The 16,008-nt window shown below is 41.3% G+C and overlaps 1 protein-coding gene across 1 annotated transcript; it reads right to left on the reverse strand.

Moving 5' to 3' along the window:
• Positions 1 to 1,150: 1,150 nt before the first annotated feature.
• Positions 1,151 to 15,430, reverse strand: LOC106586335 (isocitrate dehydrogenase [NADP] cytoplasmic). Its single transcript, XM_014173513.2, has 9 exons — positions 15,138 to 15,430; positions 13,009 to 13,137; positions 5,110 to 5,401; positions 4,096 to 4,198; positions 3,513 to 3,690; positions 3,086 to 3,237; positions 2,605 to 2,745; positions 2,250 to 2,412; positions 1,151 to 2,154 (listed from the first exon to the last, which is right to left on the reverse strand). Exons 2-9 carry the CDS (start codon positions 13,128 to 13,130, stop codon positions 2,061 to 2,063), a joined length of 1,245 nt encoding a protein of 414 aa, XP_014028988.1. The 5' UTR covers positions 13,131 to 13,137; positions 15,138 to 15,430; the 3' UTR covers positions 1,151 to 2,060.
• Between the last annotated feature and the right edge of the window lie 578 nt (positions 15,431 to 16,008).

Consider the following 16,008-nt stretch of genomic DNA (forward strand, 5'->3'; position numbering starts at 1 on the left):
TTTTTGTCAAGGTCCTTAAATGTGCTGGCAATGTTCCAAAGCCAATCAACTATCCTGGTCCAATCTGAGAAAGTTGTGGAAAGCTTGCATGCAAAATAACCATAGGACAAATCACACTCTCACCAAGCTGTAAGAAACATTTTCAGAATGTTATGTGCTAACTGGGTTTACTCCCTCTGAGGGCTGACAGATCAATAAGACAGAGACATCAACAACAAGCTATGTTGTCCCATCCATCCCTGATTGAAAACAGTAACCACTGTTCACATTCACAGATAATGATCCTGCTCTTTCAGTGGCACAGCCATCTTTGTGGAGCCTCAGACTGGCAAATGAGACTTCCTTCCCCCGGACAAAATCCAATTACGTTGGGACAATAGTTGCAGCCCTGCAGGCTCTGATACCTTTTTGGAAACCTTGGACATCCGATGGAGGATGGAGAACCAAGTGCCTCTGTTTTCCCTTCCTCTGGGTCCATCTATCCATGCATCTCGGCTTCCGCTAGGATTAACCAAGTGGATGCCATCTGGTGCAAAAAGCTAATCACGTCAAGGGTGCCCCTGAGTGTGTATGAGGACAGTGCACTGCTGTAGGCCTATACTCCCCATGTGGATACATCACCCAGTCAGTCATCCAAACCGTGATATATTAGGATTATAGGGATGTCGTGCTGCAACTGATAATAGGTTGGATATGAATAGCCTATTGCCCATCTTATCTCTGCATGAAATTAAAGAAAATACAGATGATGTAGTCATTCCACTTCAGTGACTGAGTAATGGCTCAGTCCAGGTTGTCAAATTCAATCTGACAACCTATGATACAGTACATTAATAGTAGTCATGTTGGTTTGTATGACTACACAGATACTGCTTTGTACCCAGTGTTACTTTGCAAACCTACCATTATATTTAGAGTTTTGAGAGCAGTTAAAAGGAATGTGCACATACATCGTCACGACAACCAATCATGACAATGTCACATGGATTACGATGGCACCATCTGGTGGCAAACTAAGAGGAAAATGGTATTTCTACAAACTTCCAAAGCTGTTCTTGTAAGATATAGCGGAACTAGATAAAGTTTTTTTGTTTTTTTTTTACATTTGGATCGATGGGGTAATAGACAAGAAAAACTAAAAGCACAAGACCACAATAAAATAAAATATTTATTGAGTTAATATTCTAACCACACACACCGTCGAGTACAAACCAACAACCCCTGATTCTGGCAGATGTACATTGACACTGGTTTCTGTATTTGAGGAGTAAAGTGTTACGCTATGGATTATACACACAAAGACAACAAGCAGGCCCACAACAACCCCTTCCACAACCATCCATAAGGAGTAAGTGATGCTAACACCTTTGTGTGAATCAAAGACAACATAGTCAAAAATCAAGCAGGCTTTCGTTTACCACAGTAGTTGTCATGGAATATATTATGTTATGTTAATATATTATATTATTATGACACTGAGATCAATTACTTGACATAAAACATATGGCAACACGGGTAAGACAACCCTCAGACAAACTCAGGCAGGACAATCCACTATTACTGACAACACTTAAAAACACACACCTCATCATTAAAAAAAAAACAGTGCAATTATCCTAAAATATATTACTGACTGTGTCCAGTCTGATTTCTGGAACCATCTGTATGTGATGGTATTGACAGTCATAAGATCATACTTGGCAGAATCCTAACTTGGATAATCACACTTTACTCGCAGATTTCTAAAATCATGATAAACATGAGTTATGCTCATGGATCTCAAGTTAAGATTCAGTACACTTAGACTGGATGAGTGTTATCCATACGATTTGGCTTTGCTATAGTGGTGAATGATCAATGGAGGGGCCTCAGCTCAGCCTACATCTGAAGCCTACATCCCCTCCTCCTGGACAAGGAACCTCCTTTAGCAGACAGACTCCTGGAGATGGGAACGATTGATTCATTACTGCGTCAAACAGTCCCTCCGTCAGTGGTTTAGTGTTGGCTTGGGACCCATAGTCCCGGGTGTCAACAGTGTGTGTAATTGAGAGATGAGGAGATCACAGTTTGGGTTGGTTGGACATCTTGATCTTCAGGTTCTCTGCCAGCTTATCCAAGAATTCAAAGGTGTTCAGGTAGTCTGAGCGTTTGGTACTAAGAGGAGGAGGAGAGGGGAAAAGTAAGAAAGTTTGAATCAGTCTAGTTTCATAATCAGGTTTACTGTGTGTGTGTGAGAGAGAGTGACTCACTCTGCCATGCCTTTGACACAGATAGCCAGATCCTTGGTCATAAAGCCAGCCTCGATGGTCTCAATGCAGACAACCTCCAGGGCCTCAGCAAACACACGCAGCTTTGCGTTGTCATCCAGCTTCGCCCGGTGCAGCAGCCCCCGCGACCACGCAAAAATGGATGCTGCGCACACACGACCACAACACATAAGGGATATCTTTTCCTAGGTCCTTCTATTGCCTTTATTTCTCTTGGCTGGTACATTCAGATCTAAAAACAGTGAAAAGGAAGAAGCTAGACTAGAGGTTTTTAGAGCAGGTATTATCAGTCATAGAAAAGAAAATAGAACATATTGTATCTCTATGTGTTATTTACCGATGGGGTTGGTGGAGGTCTCCTTGCCCTGCTGGTGCTGTCTGTAGTGTCGTGTTACTGTACCGTGGGCAGCCTCTGACTCTACTGTACGACCGTCAGGACAGATGAGCACACTGGTCATCATACCAAGGGACCCATAGCCTGGTGGACACACAAATACATTAAATACATCTGTCGCAAAGTGCTTAACAGCAAACGGGAGCTGAAAGCTTATACAGCCAGAAGGGGCGACTGTGGCAAAAAAAAACTAAAAACTAAATAAGCATTCTCCTCATTATCCTGGAACTCCTTTTGCTAAAAGTGTAACTATCAGAATACAGTGTATAGTCTGCCTTGAAAACCTACATTTAAGGTGAGAAATATAGAAATGTAGCCAATGACATTGTTTTCATTCAGAAAGCCTAGCTAAACAGTAACTCACCTCGTGATACTGTTTATCCCTCAGAGCTGGCTACTGTAGTACACATGTAGACCATCTCACCTTGTGCTACAGAGTCAGACTGAACGTCTCCGTCGTAGTTCTTGCAGGCCCAGATGAATCCTCCATCAGACTTCATAGCCTGAGCCACCATGTCATCAATCAGACGATGCTCATACCAGATCCCCTTCTGCTCAAACTTAGAGCGGTACTCCCTGCGACACACACGGGAACAGGTCTGAGGACAGGGTTTACACTCCTAAACCTCAAACTGTCCATTCTAAACTTGTGAGTCATACATTGAAAAGAGGCATGGTAGTTGGGGGGAGGGGGGGGGGGCTTGCCTGCCATTGGCCATATATCATCAACCATACTTTGTTTATAATGATCATGTTTCATGTGTATGATCTACTTCCTGAAAAATATATTGCCACTAGGGACAATAATGATTTACTCGACTTGATTAAATGTTCTGAGGTTAGGAACTTACTTCTCGTAGATCTCCTGGAAGATGTCTTTGAAGCGTCCGTCATACTTCTTGAGGATGGTGTTCTTGGTGCTGAGGTACAGAGGCCAGCCTTTAACCAGGCCCATCTGGAAGGAGCTGTGGGCAAAGTCCCTAATGGAACTGTCAGTGTTGTACATCCCCAGAGCCACACCACCTGAACCTGGAGGACAAAGAGACAGACACATGCATCATTCTCATGAAGATACGGTACACACAGTCACACAAACACACAATGAAACATGCATGCGCACACACACAGCCTCATTAAGACAGCCTTTTCTCATTCAAACAGAACGATGGAGCCAACCTTAATCAAAGTTCAAGGTTTGTCTAGAGTATGTTCAGGAAAGGGAGGTCCATGGCTGATTTATCCTACAAGCAGAGTTAAATCAGATAACGCCGTTCTTATTTTTGTAATATTTACACTGCAAACATAATGTAAAGATAGCCTATGGTGCCAGCCTGTGTACATCATATTATATAAGGGAGACAATCTGTACTGTACATTATTGCCTACACAAGAACAAAGATATATTTTCATCGACAAGTAAACATGTTGTTTTACCTTCAAAGTCGTGGACGACAAAGTTCATTGGCTCCCCAGACTTGGGTGTGAATTTCATCTCCAATCTCCCAGGCCCTGGTACTACAAAGTCTGTGGCCTTGTACTGTGAAAGGAGGCAGGAGGAGAGGTCAATAGATGTAATACAGACAGGACTCCATCTAGTGGAGAAAAACAGTAATAATGGCAGACCCTGTTTGTGGCCACACTCTCCAAGGGCGTCTCAGGGGATATGCTAACAGTTCTTTATGAATAGATGACAGGTTACAATGCTGTTGTGTATTGGGCTAATATGAAACATTGTTCCGAATGGTTTCTACCAATCAGAAGTGTGGATGCAACAGAAAAAGCTCATCGAGAAATAGCAGTAAAACAAAACATGTATCCTGCTTATCATGCATCCAGGCCGTAACGTGACACGATTCTCAACAATCAGTAACCAACCCAGCGCTCACCTCATTTGAGCATATTAACCTTGGCATGGTGCCACGTACATGTTCTATTATCCTCTAGCTGCTGTACAGTATGAATGATGTAGCAGTTTGAGACTTGGATCCAGGGAGACAAGTGTCAACATCATGGTCCAAAGGGCAACAGATCCATTTAATCAGTGACTGACTGAGCCTTCAGCGACAACACCAGGCCCCTGTCTGCCCATCTGTCTTCCTGTGAGCAGGCCTGACAACCTCAGCTCTCGTCGGCATTTACATTTTACATTTGTCATTTAGCAGACGCTCTTATCCAGAGCGACTTACAAATTGGTGCATTCACCTTATGATATCCTGTGGAACAACCAAGGAACTAATAAACACATTGTGTCGTCTACCAAGGCCTAGCATCCATCTTTCCACCTTTGAGGTAATCAATTACCTTCACAAATGGTAGATTTAAGGAAGCGAGGGAGGAAGAAGGGCCTAGAGAGCGACCTTGAGAGACTCATTAGGGGTGCAGGGAGTAAAGAAGGGTTGATGAATGGTTAGTAAGGGTTCTAATGCTGAACGGTTGGTAAAAGGTTACCTGGTCTCCGTGGGCGTGCCTGCCGATGATGATGGGTTTGACCCAGCCGGGCACAAGGCGAGGGATGTTCTTACAGATGATGGCCTCCCTGAACACGGTGCCTCCCAGGATGTTACGGATGGTTCCGTTGGGCGAGCGCCACATCTGCTTCAACTTGAACTCGTCCACCCGGTTCTCGTCTGGCGTGATGGTGGCACACTTAATGCCCACGTTGTATCGTCGCGTCGCCTCCGCCGCCTCAACGGTAACCTTGTCATCCGTGGCGTCGCGGTTCTCCATGCCTAGGTCGTAGCTGATGGAAGTGCAGGGAGAGTAGCAGAAGAGAGGAGCAGGGAAGGGGGTAGGGAGAAAGTAGAATTTAGTTACAGTCAGGTTTCATGGGAGGGCAAATGCAATGAAAAGTGTGTGGGCCTGTGAAACTAATCTCGGACATTATATTATTTGTTTTACAGTTGGCTATACTATGATACAATCACATTTAATTCGGATACCATTACTGGGTGTTTTTAAGCCTAACTCAGTTGACGGAGAGGAAGGAAACCGCACAGGGATTTCAACATGAGGCCAATGGTGAGTTTAAAACAGTTAAGAGTTTAATGGCTGTGATTGGAGAAAACTAAGAATGGATGAAAAGTTAGTTACTCCACAATATTAACCTAATTGACAGAGTGAAAAGAAGGAAGCCTATACAGAATAAGGCACACAAGGCACTAAATTAATACTGAAAAAAAGTGGCAAAGCAATTCATTCACTTGTCCTGAATACAAAGTGTAATGTTTAGGGCAAATCCAATACAACATATTACTGAGTACTACTCTCCACATTTTCAAGCACAGTGGTGGCTGTATCATGTTATGAGTATGCTTGTAATCGTTGAGGACTGGGGAGTTTTACCAGGAAAAAAAAAAAAAAAAAACAGAGTGCAGCTCAGCACAGACAAAATCCTTTGAGCAAAACCTGGTTCAGTCTGCTTTCCATCATACATTGGGAGATTAATTCACCTTTCAGCAGGACAATAATCTAAAATACAAGGCCAAATCTACACTGGAGTTGCTTACAAAGAAGACCGTGAATGTTCCTGAGTGGCCGAGTTACAGTTTTGACTTAAATCTACTTGAAAATCTATGCCAAGACCTGAAAATGGTTGTCTAGCAATGCTCAACAACCAATATGACAGAGCTTGAAGAATTAATAAAATGGACAAATGTTGCACAATCCAGGTGTGGAACGCTCTTAGAGAATTACCCAGAATGACTCACAGCTGTAATCGGTGCCTAAGGTGATTCTAACAAGTATTGTCTTAGGGGGTTGAATACTTACCTAAATCAAGATATTAGTTTTTTTCCCCCCCCTTCCATATCAACTTTGACATTAGTGATTTGTATAGATCATTGACAAAAAATTACAATTAAAATCATTTTTAATCCCACTTATTAACAACAAATTGTGGAAAAAGTCAAGGGGTGTGAATACTTTCTGAAGGCACTGTAGAAGATGCTAACAAAAAAAACTCAGTCTTTTCCGGCTGCTGCGTGACTGAACAAATGAATTACTCCTCTGAAAGACCCAACACATCCTCGCAAGGGATGGGGATGCTCTGCTCACAAAAACAAGGTAGTGTAGGAAGGGACACCAATTTCATCACCCCACACAAATAGAACTTTGTGTGCACTCGGACTTCCAAGAAGACAAGACTAAGCATAAATACCCATAATTTCCTTATAGGCCTTTCCTTGTGGAAACTGGGCCTTCAGAAACTACCTTTCATCCAGTTTTTCTGATTTTCTCATTCCACTCCCCTCCCCTCAGCCTAGTATTACAACAATGTGCTGCACCACAGAAATAATGTACGTTAGATAAGAAATATTAGGACATATCCACAGGTCAGCACACAGTAGAGGTGTAACTCAATGTCACTGTGAAATCAGCACCACACACAATCTCTGAGACAGTGTGAAACAGCACTATAGGCTTTGTGTAATTGTGTGTGATGGAGATAAGCTGCACTGCCTCCTGAGAGGGCTGTTTATGCAGTCTGAGAGATTGACCAAGATGACCCGGCCACTCATCACCCCACATTCCCCACCCCCACCACAATGAATGCATTCCTAGAACTGTTGAAACTAATGAGGGTGCCCTACAGACACACAGAAACCGAGACCGCAGGAATAACACAACCCACCAAGAAACCCCCCCACCTCAAGCTATCAGTTAGGCATTCTTGCTTGACCAACTTCACAGATGCCATAATTTGATACATTTTTTAAATTACTAAAAAAAAGACTTCCCTGGACATTTGTAGGTTAGGTCATGGGTTTGGAACACTTGGAGGTTTGTATCATGACTTGACTGTGCTCATGTGGCCCTGTTAGTTATATAATTACTACAGTGAGGGGGAAAAAAGTATTTGATCCCCTGCTGATTTTGTACATTTGCCCACTTACAAAGAAATTATCAGTCTATAATTTTAATGGTAGGTTTATTTGAACAGTGAGAAACAGAATAACAAAAAAATCCAGAAAAATGCATGTCAAAAATTTTTGAAATTGATTTGCATTTTAATGAGGGAAATAAGTATTTGACCCCTCTGCAAAACATGACTTAGTACTTGGTGGCAATCACAGAGGTCAGACATTTCTGGTAGTTGGCCACCAGGTTTGCACACATCTCAGGAGGGATTTTGTCCCACTCCTCTTTGCAGATCTTCTCCAAGTCATTAAGGTTTTGAGGCTGACGTTTGGCAACTCGAACCTTCAGCTCCCTCCACAGATTTTCTATGGGATTAAGGTCTGGAGACTGGCTAGGCCACTCCAGGACCTTAATGTGCTTCTTCTTGAGCCACTCCTTTGTTGCCTTGGCCGTGTGTTTTGGGTCATCATCGTCAGTATTATACCTTATCTTCTTGCATTAATACGGAAAATATTGTGAAAAACATAAGAACTCATAAGCTCTTAAAAACTGACCTTATGGATTTATTCTGGGCCTTTAACTTAACATTCCAAAACTCAGTTTTGAAGTTGAGTTAAGACAGAGGGTAAGGTCATGTGAATTGTGATATTAACTGCACTGCAGTTAAACTCCTGTGTGTGTGCCAGTGTTAATTTTGTCAACAAAAACAATGAAAATATTCGTCAAACACCTATTTTCAGTGGCAATTAACTAGATGATAACTGACTAAATTGATCCAGAAAAAAACAAAATGAAAATTATTTTTAATTTCAGTTGATGAAAATGAGACTAGACTAAATTATCTCTGTGACTAAAATCTGACTAGTAAATGGAATGGACAAGAGGTTTTGGAGAGATTGAACAGCTCTCCAATCTGGCGGAAACACATCATTGATGCAAATAAAGCACACGCCATGGTTACTCTCCCCGTGCACGGCACAAGCTCCCCGTAGAAAAGGGGGCAACTTTTGGAGCCAGTTTACTTATTGTGTTGATTCAAACAAGACCGAATGCAACATTTCCATGGGAGAAGACCAGTGGTGTAAAGTACTTAAGTAAAAATACTTAAGTACTTTACACTACATACATACATACATTACATTACATTACATTACATTACATACAAAAAAGAGAAAATATCCCTTTTTCAGGACCCGGTCTTTCAAAGATAATTTGTAAAAATCCAAATAACTTCATAGATGTACATTATAACACTGTTTCCCATGCTTGTTCAATAAACCATAACAATTAATGAACATGTACCTGTGGAACGGTCGTTAAGACACTAACAGCTTACAGGCGGTAGGCAATTAAGGTCACAGCTATAAAAACCTAGGACACTAACGAGCCCTTTCTACTGAATGTCAATGTTCTGCCATGACCCGCGAAGAGCCCGGATCTCAATCCCATTGGGCACGTTTGGGACCTGTTGCATCAGAGGGTGAGGGACGGCTAGGGCCATTCCCCCCAGAAATGTCCGAGAACATGCAGGTGCCTTGGTGGAAGAGTGGGGTGACATCGCACAACAAGAACTGGCAAATTCTGATGCAGTCCGTGAGGAGGAGATGAACTGCAGTACTTAATGCAGCTGGTGGCCACACCAGATACTGACTGTTACTTTTGACTTTGAACCCCCCTTGTTCAGAGACACATTATTCCATTTCTGTTAGTCACATGTCTGTGGAACTTGTTCAGTTTATGTCTCAGTTGTTGAATCTTATGTTCACACAAATATTTACACATGTTAAGTTTGCTGAAAATAAACGCAGTTGACATTGAGAGGACGTTTCTTTTTTTGATGAGTTTATATTACTCTACTACATTCCTAAAGAGAATTATGTACTTTTTACTCCATACATTTTCCCTGACACCCAAAAGTACTAATATACTAATTAGTACTAATACTACTAGTACTAATATTTTGAATACTTAGCAGGACAGGAACATTTTTCAATTCACACACTTATCATCAAGAGAATATACCTGCTCATCCCTACTGCCTCTGATCTGGCACTCATTAAAAACAAATGCTTTGTATGTAAATTATGTCTGAGTGTTGGAGTATAAATTAAAATAAGAAAATTATGCTGTCTGGTTTGCTTAATAAGGAATGTGAAATGATTTATAATTTAACTTGATACTTATGTACATTTAAAACCAAATACTTTTAGACTTTTACTCAAGTGCTATTTTACTGTGAGAATTTCCCCATCTACTGGAGTAATTTTCTATTAAGGTATCTTTCCTTTTACTCAAGTATGATAATTGGGTACTTTTTGCACCACTGGCGTAGACAGCATTGGCACCAACAAGTTGACTGGGAAAAATACTACTAACCTCAAGAGAAATCTGAAAGCGCACCATCCCAATATACAGTATATGTTCAGGTAATAAAAGATTTATAATGCTAGCTAGTTAGTTTGCTACAACCTAACAGACCACTACTTGACAGAACTTTGATTGCAATTTAGCTACAGTATGTCAAGGGGCGAGGCTCCAGACTGCAAACATTTAGTCACATTTTGAGACCTTTTGACTTGGTTGCATCAGTGCCAGTTGATCATCATTATGGTCACATTAATCCAACGTTTCAAAACGTCCTATTTTTCGGCAGCTAAAACCATGATTTGGTCAAACAGTAAAGTGCATTATCCTCACAATTCCTTTAATGAAAGAGTCTACCCAGCTCCTGGGCCTGTTTCACTGGGGCCTGCTTCAGTGATGAGCGAGCCACTCTCTCCCCGGATGTGCGCTCCGGGAGAGGGAAAAAAAGGCTTCTGATTGTACATTTCAAAAATGCAATTGCGGGAAATACAAAGCTTTGGATGCAACTACTGTTGTTCTCAACTTTCTATGTTTTTATTTATTTGTCATCTCTTAATATTGAGCTCAATAGCAACTATTTTACAACCAAGACATTTGATATGGCTTTAAGATAGGAAGCACAGATCGGCCATTGCGAGTGAATCATGCATTCCTGCTTGGACATGTTAGATGAAACAACTTAGTTATTGAACAGCCTCCCACCTCAGTAGTTATTACACCGTCTAAAACACTGTGAATGATGTGATAACACCTTTTTTATATGGTGTGACGCCGCGGGGAAAAATTGGTGCAACCAAATCATGGGCTGGTGCTGCCAACTGAAAAAGTAATTGGCACCAGTGCCACCAGGAGAAAATGATAGTCTGGAGCCCTGTCAAGGGGGGATTTTCAATCTGCTGCTGAGTAATGTGTTCTTCTGCTAATTTGGCTGTTGGGAAGAGAATCATGCGATAGAATGTAATGCAGAAAAATATGTTTGTGCACATGGATGTCTGTGATTTATGTTTACTGTAAGTTAATGAGGCAGTAAATATGTGATGTGACTACAATTAAAGGGCTTTTAGTTGAGTAAATGGCCCACTGTTTGTCATTTTGACAATAACTAGACTGAATCAATATTCAAATGACAAAATGCGACTAAGACTTAATGAAAGAAGACTAGACTAAATAAAAAGGAATTGTGCCAGAATTAACACTGGTGTGTGTGTGTGTGTCATCAGTCCACAGTCTGAAGGGCTAGTGCAAAAAGGAGGAGTGGGAAATCAATGGACGGTACTAGAGAATAAGACTACAACTGTTCAGATATACAAACCAGAGTTGTACATCTTGAAAATGATATTTTCTTGATCGTCCTAGGTCAGTCAGTAGAGTAGCAACTACAGTAGACTGCTGATGTCATGTGATCAGATTGTCTGCAGGTTTGGATAATACATTGCTCTTTATGCTACACCTAGGGACAGTCTTGTCCTCAGAATTTGAATATGCATTTGTCTATTCAAGTGATGAATTATTATACCAACTCCCTTTGATCTGGGGAGCACAACAGAAGCACACTTCTCTCTTATCTAATACTTGAAACAGTCCACACATGCTGAACAGACATCCAACACAGGGTAGCATACGAGTACAATAAAGAACAGGTTTAAGTGATAATGCCCGAGAAGCCGGTGTTTGGAGGGTATATTGGCACAGGTGATGTTAGGCAAACCGTACCAATATATCCTCCAAACACCGGCTTTGAGTGCCTTATCACTTTTATACAACGGGTTACCAACATATTCAAATAATGATTGACATATTTTAATTTAAAAAAGTACTTTTTAATGAATTTATTCATACTATTTCATCCTTCCACAAGATATAGTCCAGAAACAAATATAGGGTTGCTACCCAAGCCAATCAGTTCGGTTGCTACGCGACTCGTTCAGTCTTTTTGTTCTGTATCTACGGACGTGTACCAGTCGTTCATTCTAAATGTTCCATTGCCATACTGGCTGGCAACATTCTTATCCCTTGCTTGCTAGCTAGCCAACTACGGCTAACTTATAGTCGCGTCAAAAAGTGCAGCCAGAATAACAGTAAAGTAGACACATTTGCATTCCTTTAAGCTGTTTTCTAATGACATTTATTTGGATACATCCATAACAATGAGCTAATGAGGTGTGATTTCGTCAGGCAATCAACATTTGTTCACTCGTCAGGACACTGTTGTTCAGAGGAGTTAGTCAACAAGACAGCTAACACAATCACTTCCAACTGAAGCTGGAAAGACTGCAAACTAGCTCCACTTTGTTTCCTTTGACATTCCTTTGTATATCCATAAAAATGATGCCAGCTGATTCATGATTTCGACTGGCTGAGAAACGCTGCCTGCTTGTCTGTCTCCTCCCGACACGTTCATTACCATGGGACAGCTGGAGATTGAATTTAAATATTGAAACAATGTTGCAAATGTCGGAGAGACAGAGAGCGAGATTTATTCAAATCGCCACTGTTGAAAACTAAATGTTAGTCTAAAAGAAATGTGAGATAATGTCTAGATGCTTTTTATAGTGAAGATCAATTTTATAAATTGCTTGGCTGGGCTGATGAGACAGTGGATTGCGCAGTCAGTAAATAGGCATGTTAACGTCATAGACACGGCTGTGGAATAGACACGGCTGGAATGCATTTTTAACCAATCAGCATTCCGGATTAGACCCACCCGTTGTATAATGCGCAATAATATGGAGTGACAACTAACACACAGGTGTGTCCTTGGTGATATTGTGCAAGTGTCAAGGGTTAGCGTAGTGCAGTGCACAGCTACGATCAGCATTTCCACATCACTTTTGTGTATTCCTGGAAATTACAGGGAAATGTGTTTTCCTGACTACGTGACCTGACCAGGAAAAAGAGAGTATTGACAATCAGGTAAAACCTGAATCACAGAGGAGCTGAAGCAGGTGTTGACAAGCTCGTCTGGTGTGACAAGTCTTCTAACCCCACCCCTCCCCGAACTGGGAGGGGAGGGGCTACCTGTATTTATCCAAAAAGAAGCGCTCATTTTCATTGCAAAACGTTTCCCGTTACAAAACGCTTTTCTACGGTGTTCACTAATGAATACAGTCAGCAGGTATAACTCACATGTGCAGGTCCATCTCCAGGTAGGGGAAGATGAGCTTCTCTTTAATGAGCTCCCAGATGACTCTGGTCATCTCATCCCCCTGCATCTCCACCACGGACCCTGCCTTGATCTTCTGAGACATCCTGGAACTTGGGGGAGAGATAGACAAGGGAAGAGAGAGTCAGAGTCAATGGTAACAAGAAAGGGGCAACTGGCAAGCTTGAGACTATACTGCCAAGCCTTTTGAGCGTTGGAAGTTATTTCAGGAGTGATACTGTTATGGCCATTTTAGCCAGCAATATGTACATTTTGGTAATTTAGCAGACACTAATCCAGAGCGACATACAGGAGAAATTACAGTTAAGTCCCTTGCTCAAGGGCACATCTGATTTTTCACCTAGTCTGATTGGGGATTCAAACCAGAAACCTTTTGTTTACTGCCCAAAAGCCACTAGGCTACCTGCCGCTTACCAGTGGCGTGTATTCATGGATGCCAAGGGAAGCCAGCCCCCCCACTCCCCAAATATATACAAAATAAATAAATATCTTTAGTTTCTCTGTGTTTCATCATTTTCCTTCAATTTGCAAGAGGATGAACGTAACTCACAGGAGAAAGCATCCGAGCGAGCGAAACAGCGTCCCTCTGTCTCTCTACGTGTAGGCCATCTATCTGGTCCAAACAAGTATAACATTGTTGCCGCCCGTAGCATTGAAGGCAAGGGAAGCCAGCAAGCATTTGGCCTCCCTTTATAAAAAAAAAGTAGACCAAATTTGCCAATCAGCATTGAGTGAGCTCAACTGTGAATTGTCTGGCGTGCCAACAAAAAAAAAGTCAACGAAGCCGGCTTGGATTTTGGCTTCACTCCTATCAAATCCCATTGGTTATGTTGTTGTCCTCCGGTGGCTAGCTAGTTAAAATTAGCCCTTTTCTAAATTAGCCATGGATGGAGCCAGGGATTTGGATTTTACTTAAATCTCTGTACTGGCCAATGATTATAAGGACCATTCTAATCCAACCATTAATTGGTATGAGCGGTTGGAAGTTCAATTTGTAGCTATATGTAGCAGGCTAATGTTAACTAAGATTACTATCCGGTTTTGTGATAAAACAAAAAGTTGTGGTTGAATTTATTCTGCCATTGTGTCTTCTTATTGTCTCGGCCTTTAGGCCTGTATATCACGGTCGCAAGGCATATGAATTAACAGGTTATAAAACAAACGCAATTATCACAACACATAGGTTGTAATATGGCTTGGCTTTCCCAGTGATTTTACCCATGCACCGATACTGCCGCTAACATGAACCTAGTCTGATTAATCAGGCTGTAACACATAATTAATTGGTATATTTGCATTAGTTTCAGGCCAATTAATTGTGTATTACAGCCTGATTAATCAGACTAACATGAACCCAGTTAACTCTGGGTGACTAGATTCACAAGTCTAAAAAATACCTCGACCAAAATGTATTTATAAAACTATTTCCTATTTCTCTGAATATGAACATGGGATACATGACAGGCAGGATCTGTTCAGTTACTTCGACCAACAACAACCCTGGAGATAAAATGTAACTAATCAACAATGCAGTACTGATGCTAGTTTGGAGTAGATAGCCTACATTGTTTCTTCTGAAAACTTTGTATCAATGTTTCAACATTCGACTCAGAAAGAGCAACCCCAGAATGTTACACGATAACACACATGGACATCGTATGACGAGGAGGAGTTAGTAGTATAGGAATACACCGGCGAAGACTAGACGAAGTTGTAAACTTTAGATCTCACGTTAGTCTGTCTGAATTACCTAATGTTAATCCTGATTTTCTACTTCCTGATTGTATGTGAGCCGGGTGTGAAAATAGACGTCATTATCATCATCCTTTACAACAAAGCTCAACACTTGTGATTGATTTTCAACAGGACTACATCTCTGGCTACATTAAAACGACCTGAAAGCAACATTACAATGCATTGTGCAGTGTATATTCCCGTTTCATGTAGCCGTTTATACGACCCCAATAGCTTTTTAGTCCGACAATGGTTGCTGTTGCAGAACACAATGGGGATTTGCGATGAACACACATACGCTTTTAGGCATAATAAGCGACTCTCCTGAAACGCATAAGAAGATGTTATGAATGCCTACCTTCGTTTTCTACCTGAACCACAATCTGAACAAGTAATACTCGATGAAGCAGTAGAACGTCTTCTTCTACACCGACTTCCAGAAGTATCAGAGGCGTCAACCTTGTCGGCAACCGTGCACTCGCCCGCTCGAAAGACACTCCCTTTACCAATCAACGGAGATGTATAATCTAAAACAGCCAATAAAGTAACCCCCACAGCTGTGGGAGAGTTTCTATGGGCGGGTATCGGGTAGGTGTTTGTTCAAGAGGGTCGGTTTGTGCTATGCTAATCATTGCAACATAATAACCTGTTCATAGCCAAGTTGTTTAGAAATTCGGTAGATTTATAGATCAGATCATCTGCGGTAGAATTGACGAAAGAAATGCGTCATGTGACATTCATGCGCTTTCAAATAAACCTATTTCAAAAGATGTAGTTGCTAGGCTATCACCAAAGGCCTAAACGAGAAGGATAACTGGGCCAGAAATCGGTCTTCTCCAGCAGGTGGCGTTTTTCGTTCACCGAGTCATTCGTTTTTGTATGGCGGTCAATGAGTGTCGAATTCGGTTAAAAAATGAAGGGTTTATTGCTACGTGGCTTATTTGATCAAATAAAAGTTTCGTAATGATTAGTTTGTTACGAGTGTACTGATAAGTAGGACACGTGAAATCCTGGTAACTTTGAAAAAAATACAATTGTGCCTGGTCATCACACCACAGCCAAAGTCATAAACCCCACCCATTTCTACAATTTATCTTTTTAAAAAGTGATTTTAAACCTAACCTTATGCCTAACCTTAATTTAAGACCAAAAAGCACATTAATGTTTTTATGATAGGAGTCATTCTTGCGCTGCAGTAATATTGTTTTTAAATAAAGAATAAATGCGTT

The sequence above is a fragment of the Salmo salar genome, chromosome ssa25 (genome assembly GCF_905237065.1).
Source record: "Salmo salar chromosome ssa25, Ssal_v3.1, whole genome shotgun sequence".
In the NCBI taxonomy this organism is placed as follows: domain Eukaryota; kingdom Metazoa; phylum Chordata; class Actinopteri; order Salmoniformes; family Salmonidae; genus Salmo; species Salmo salar.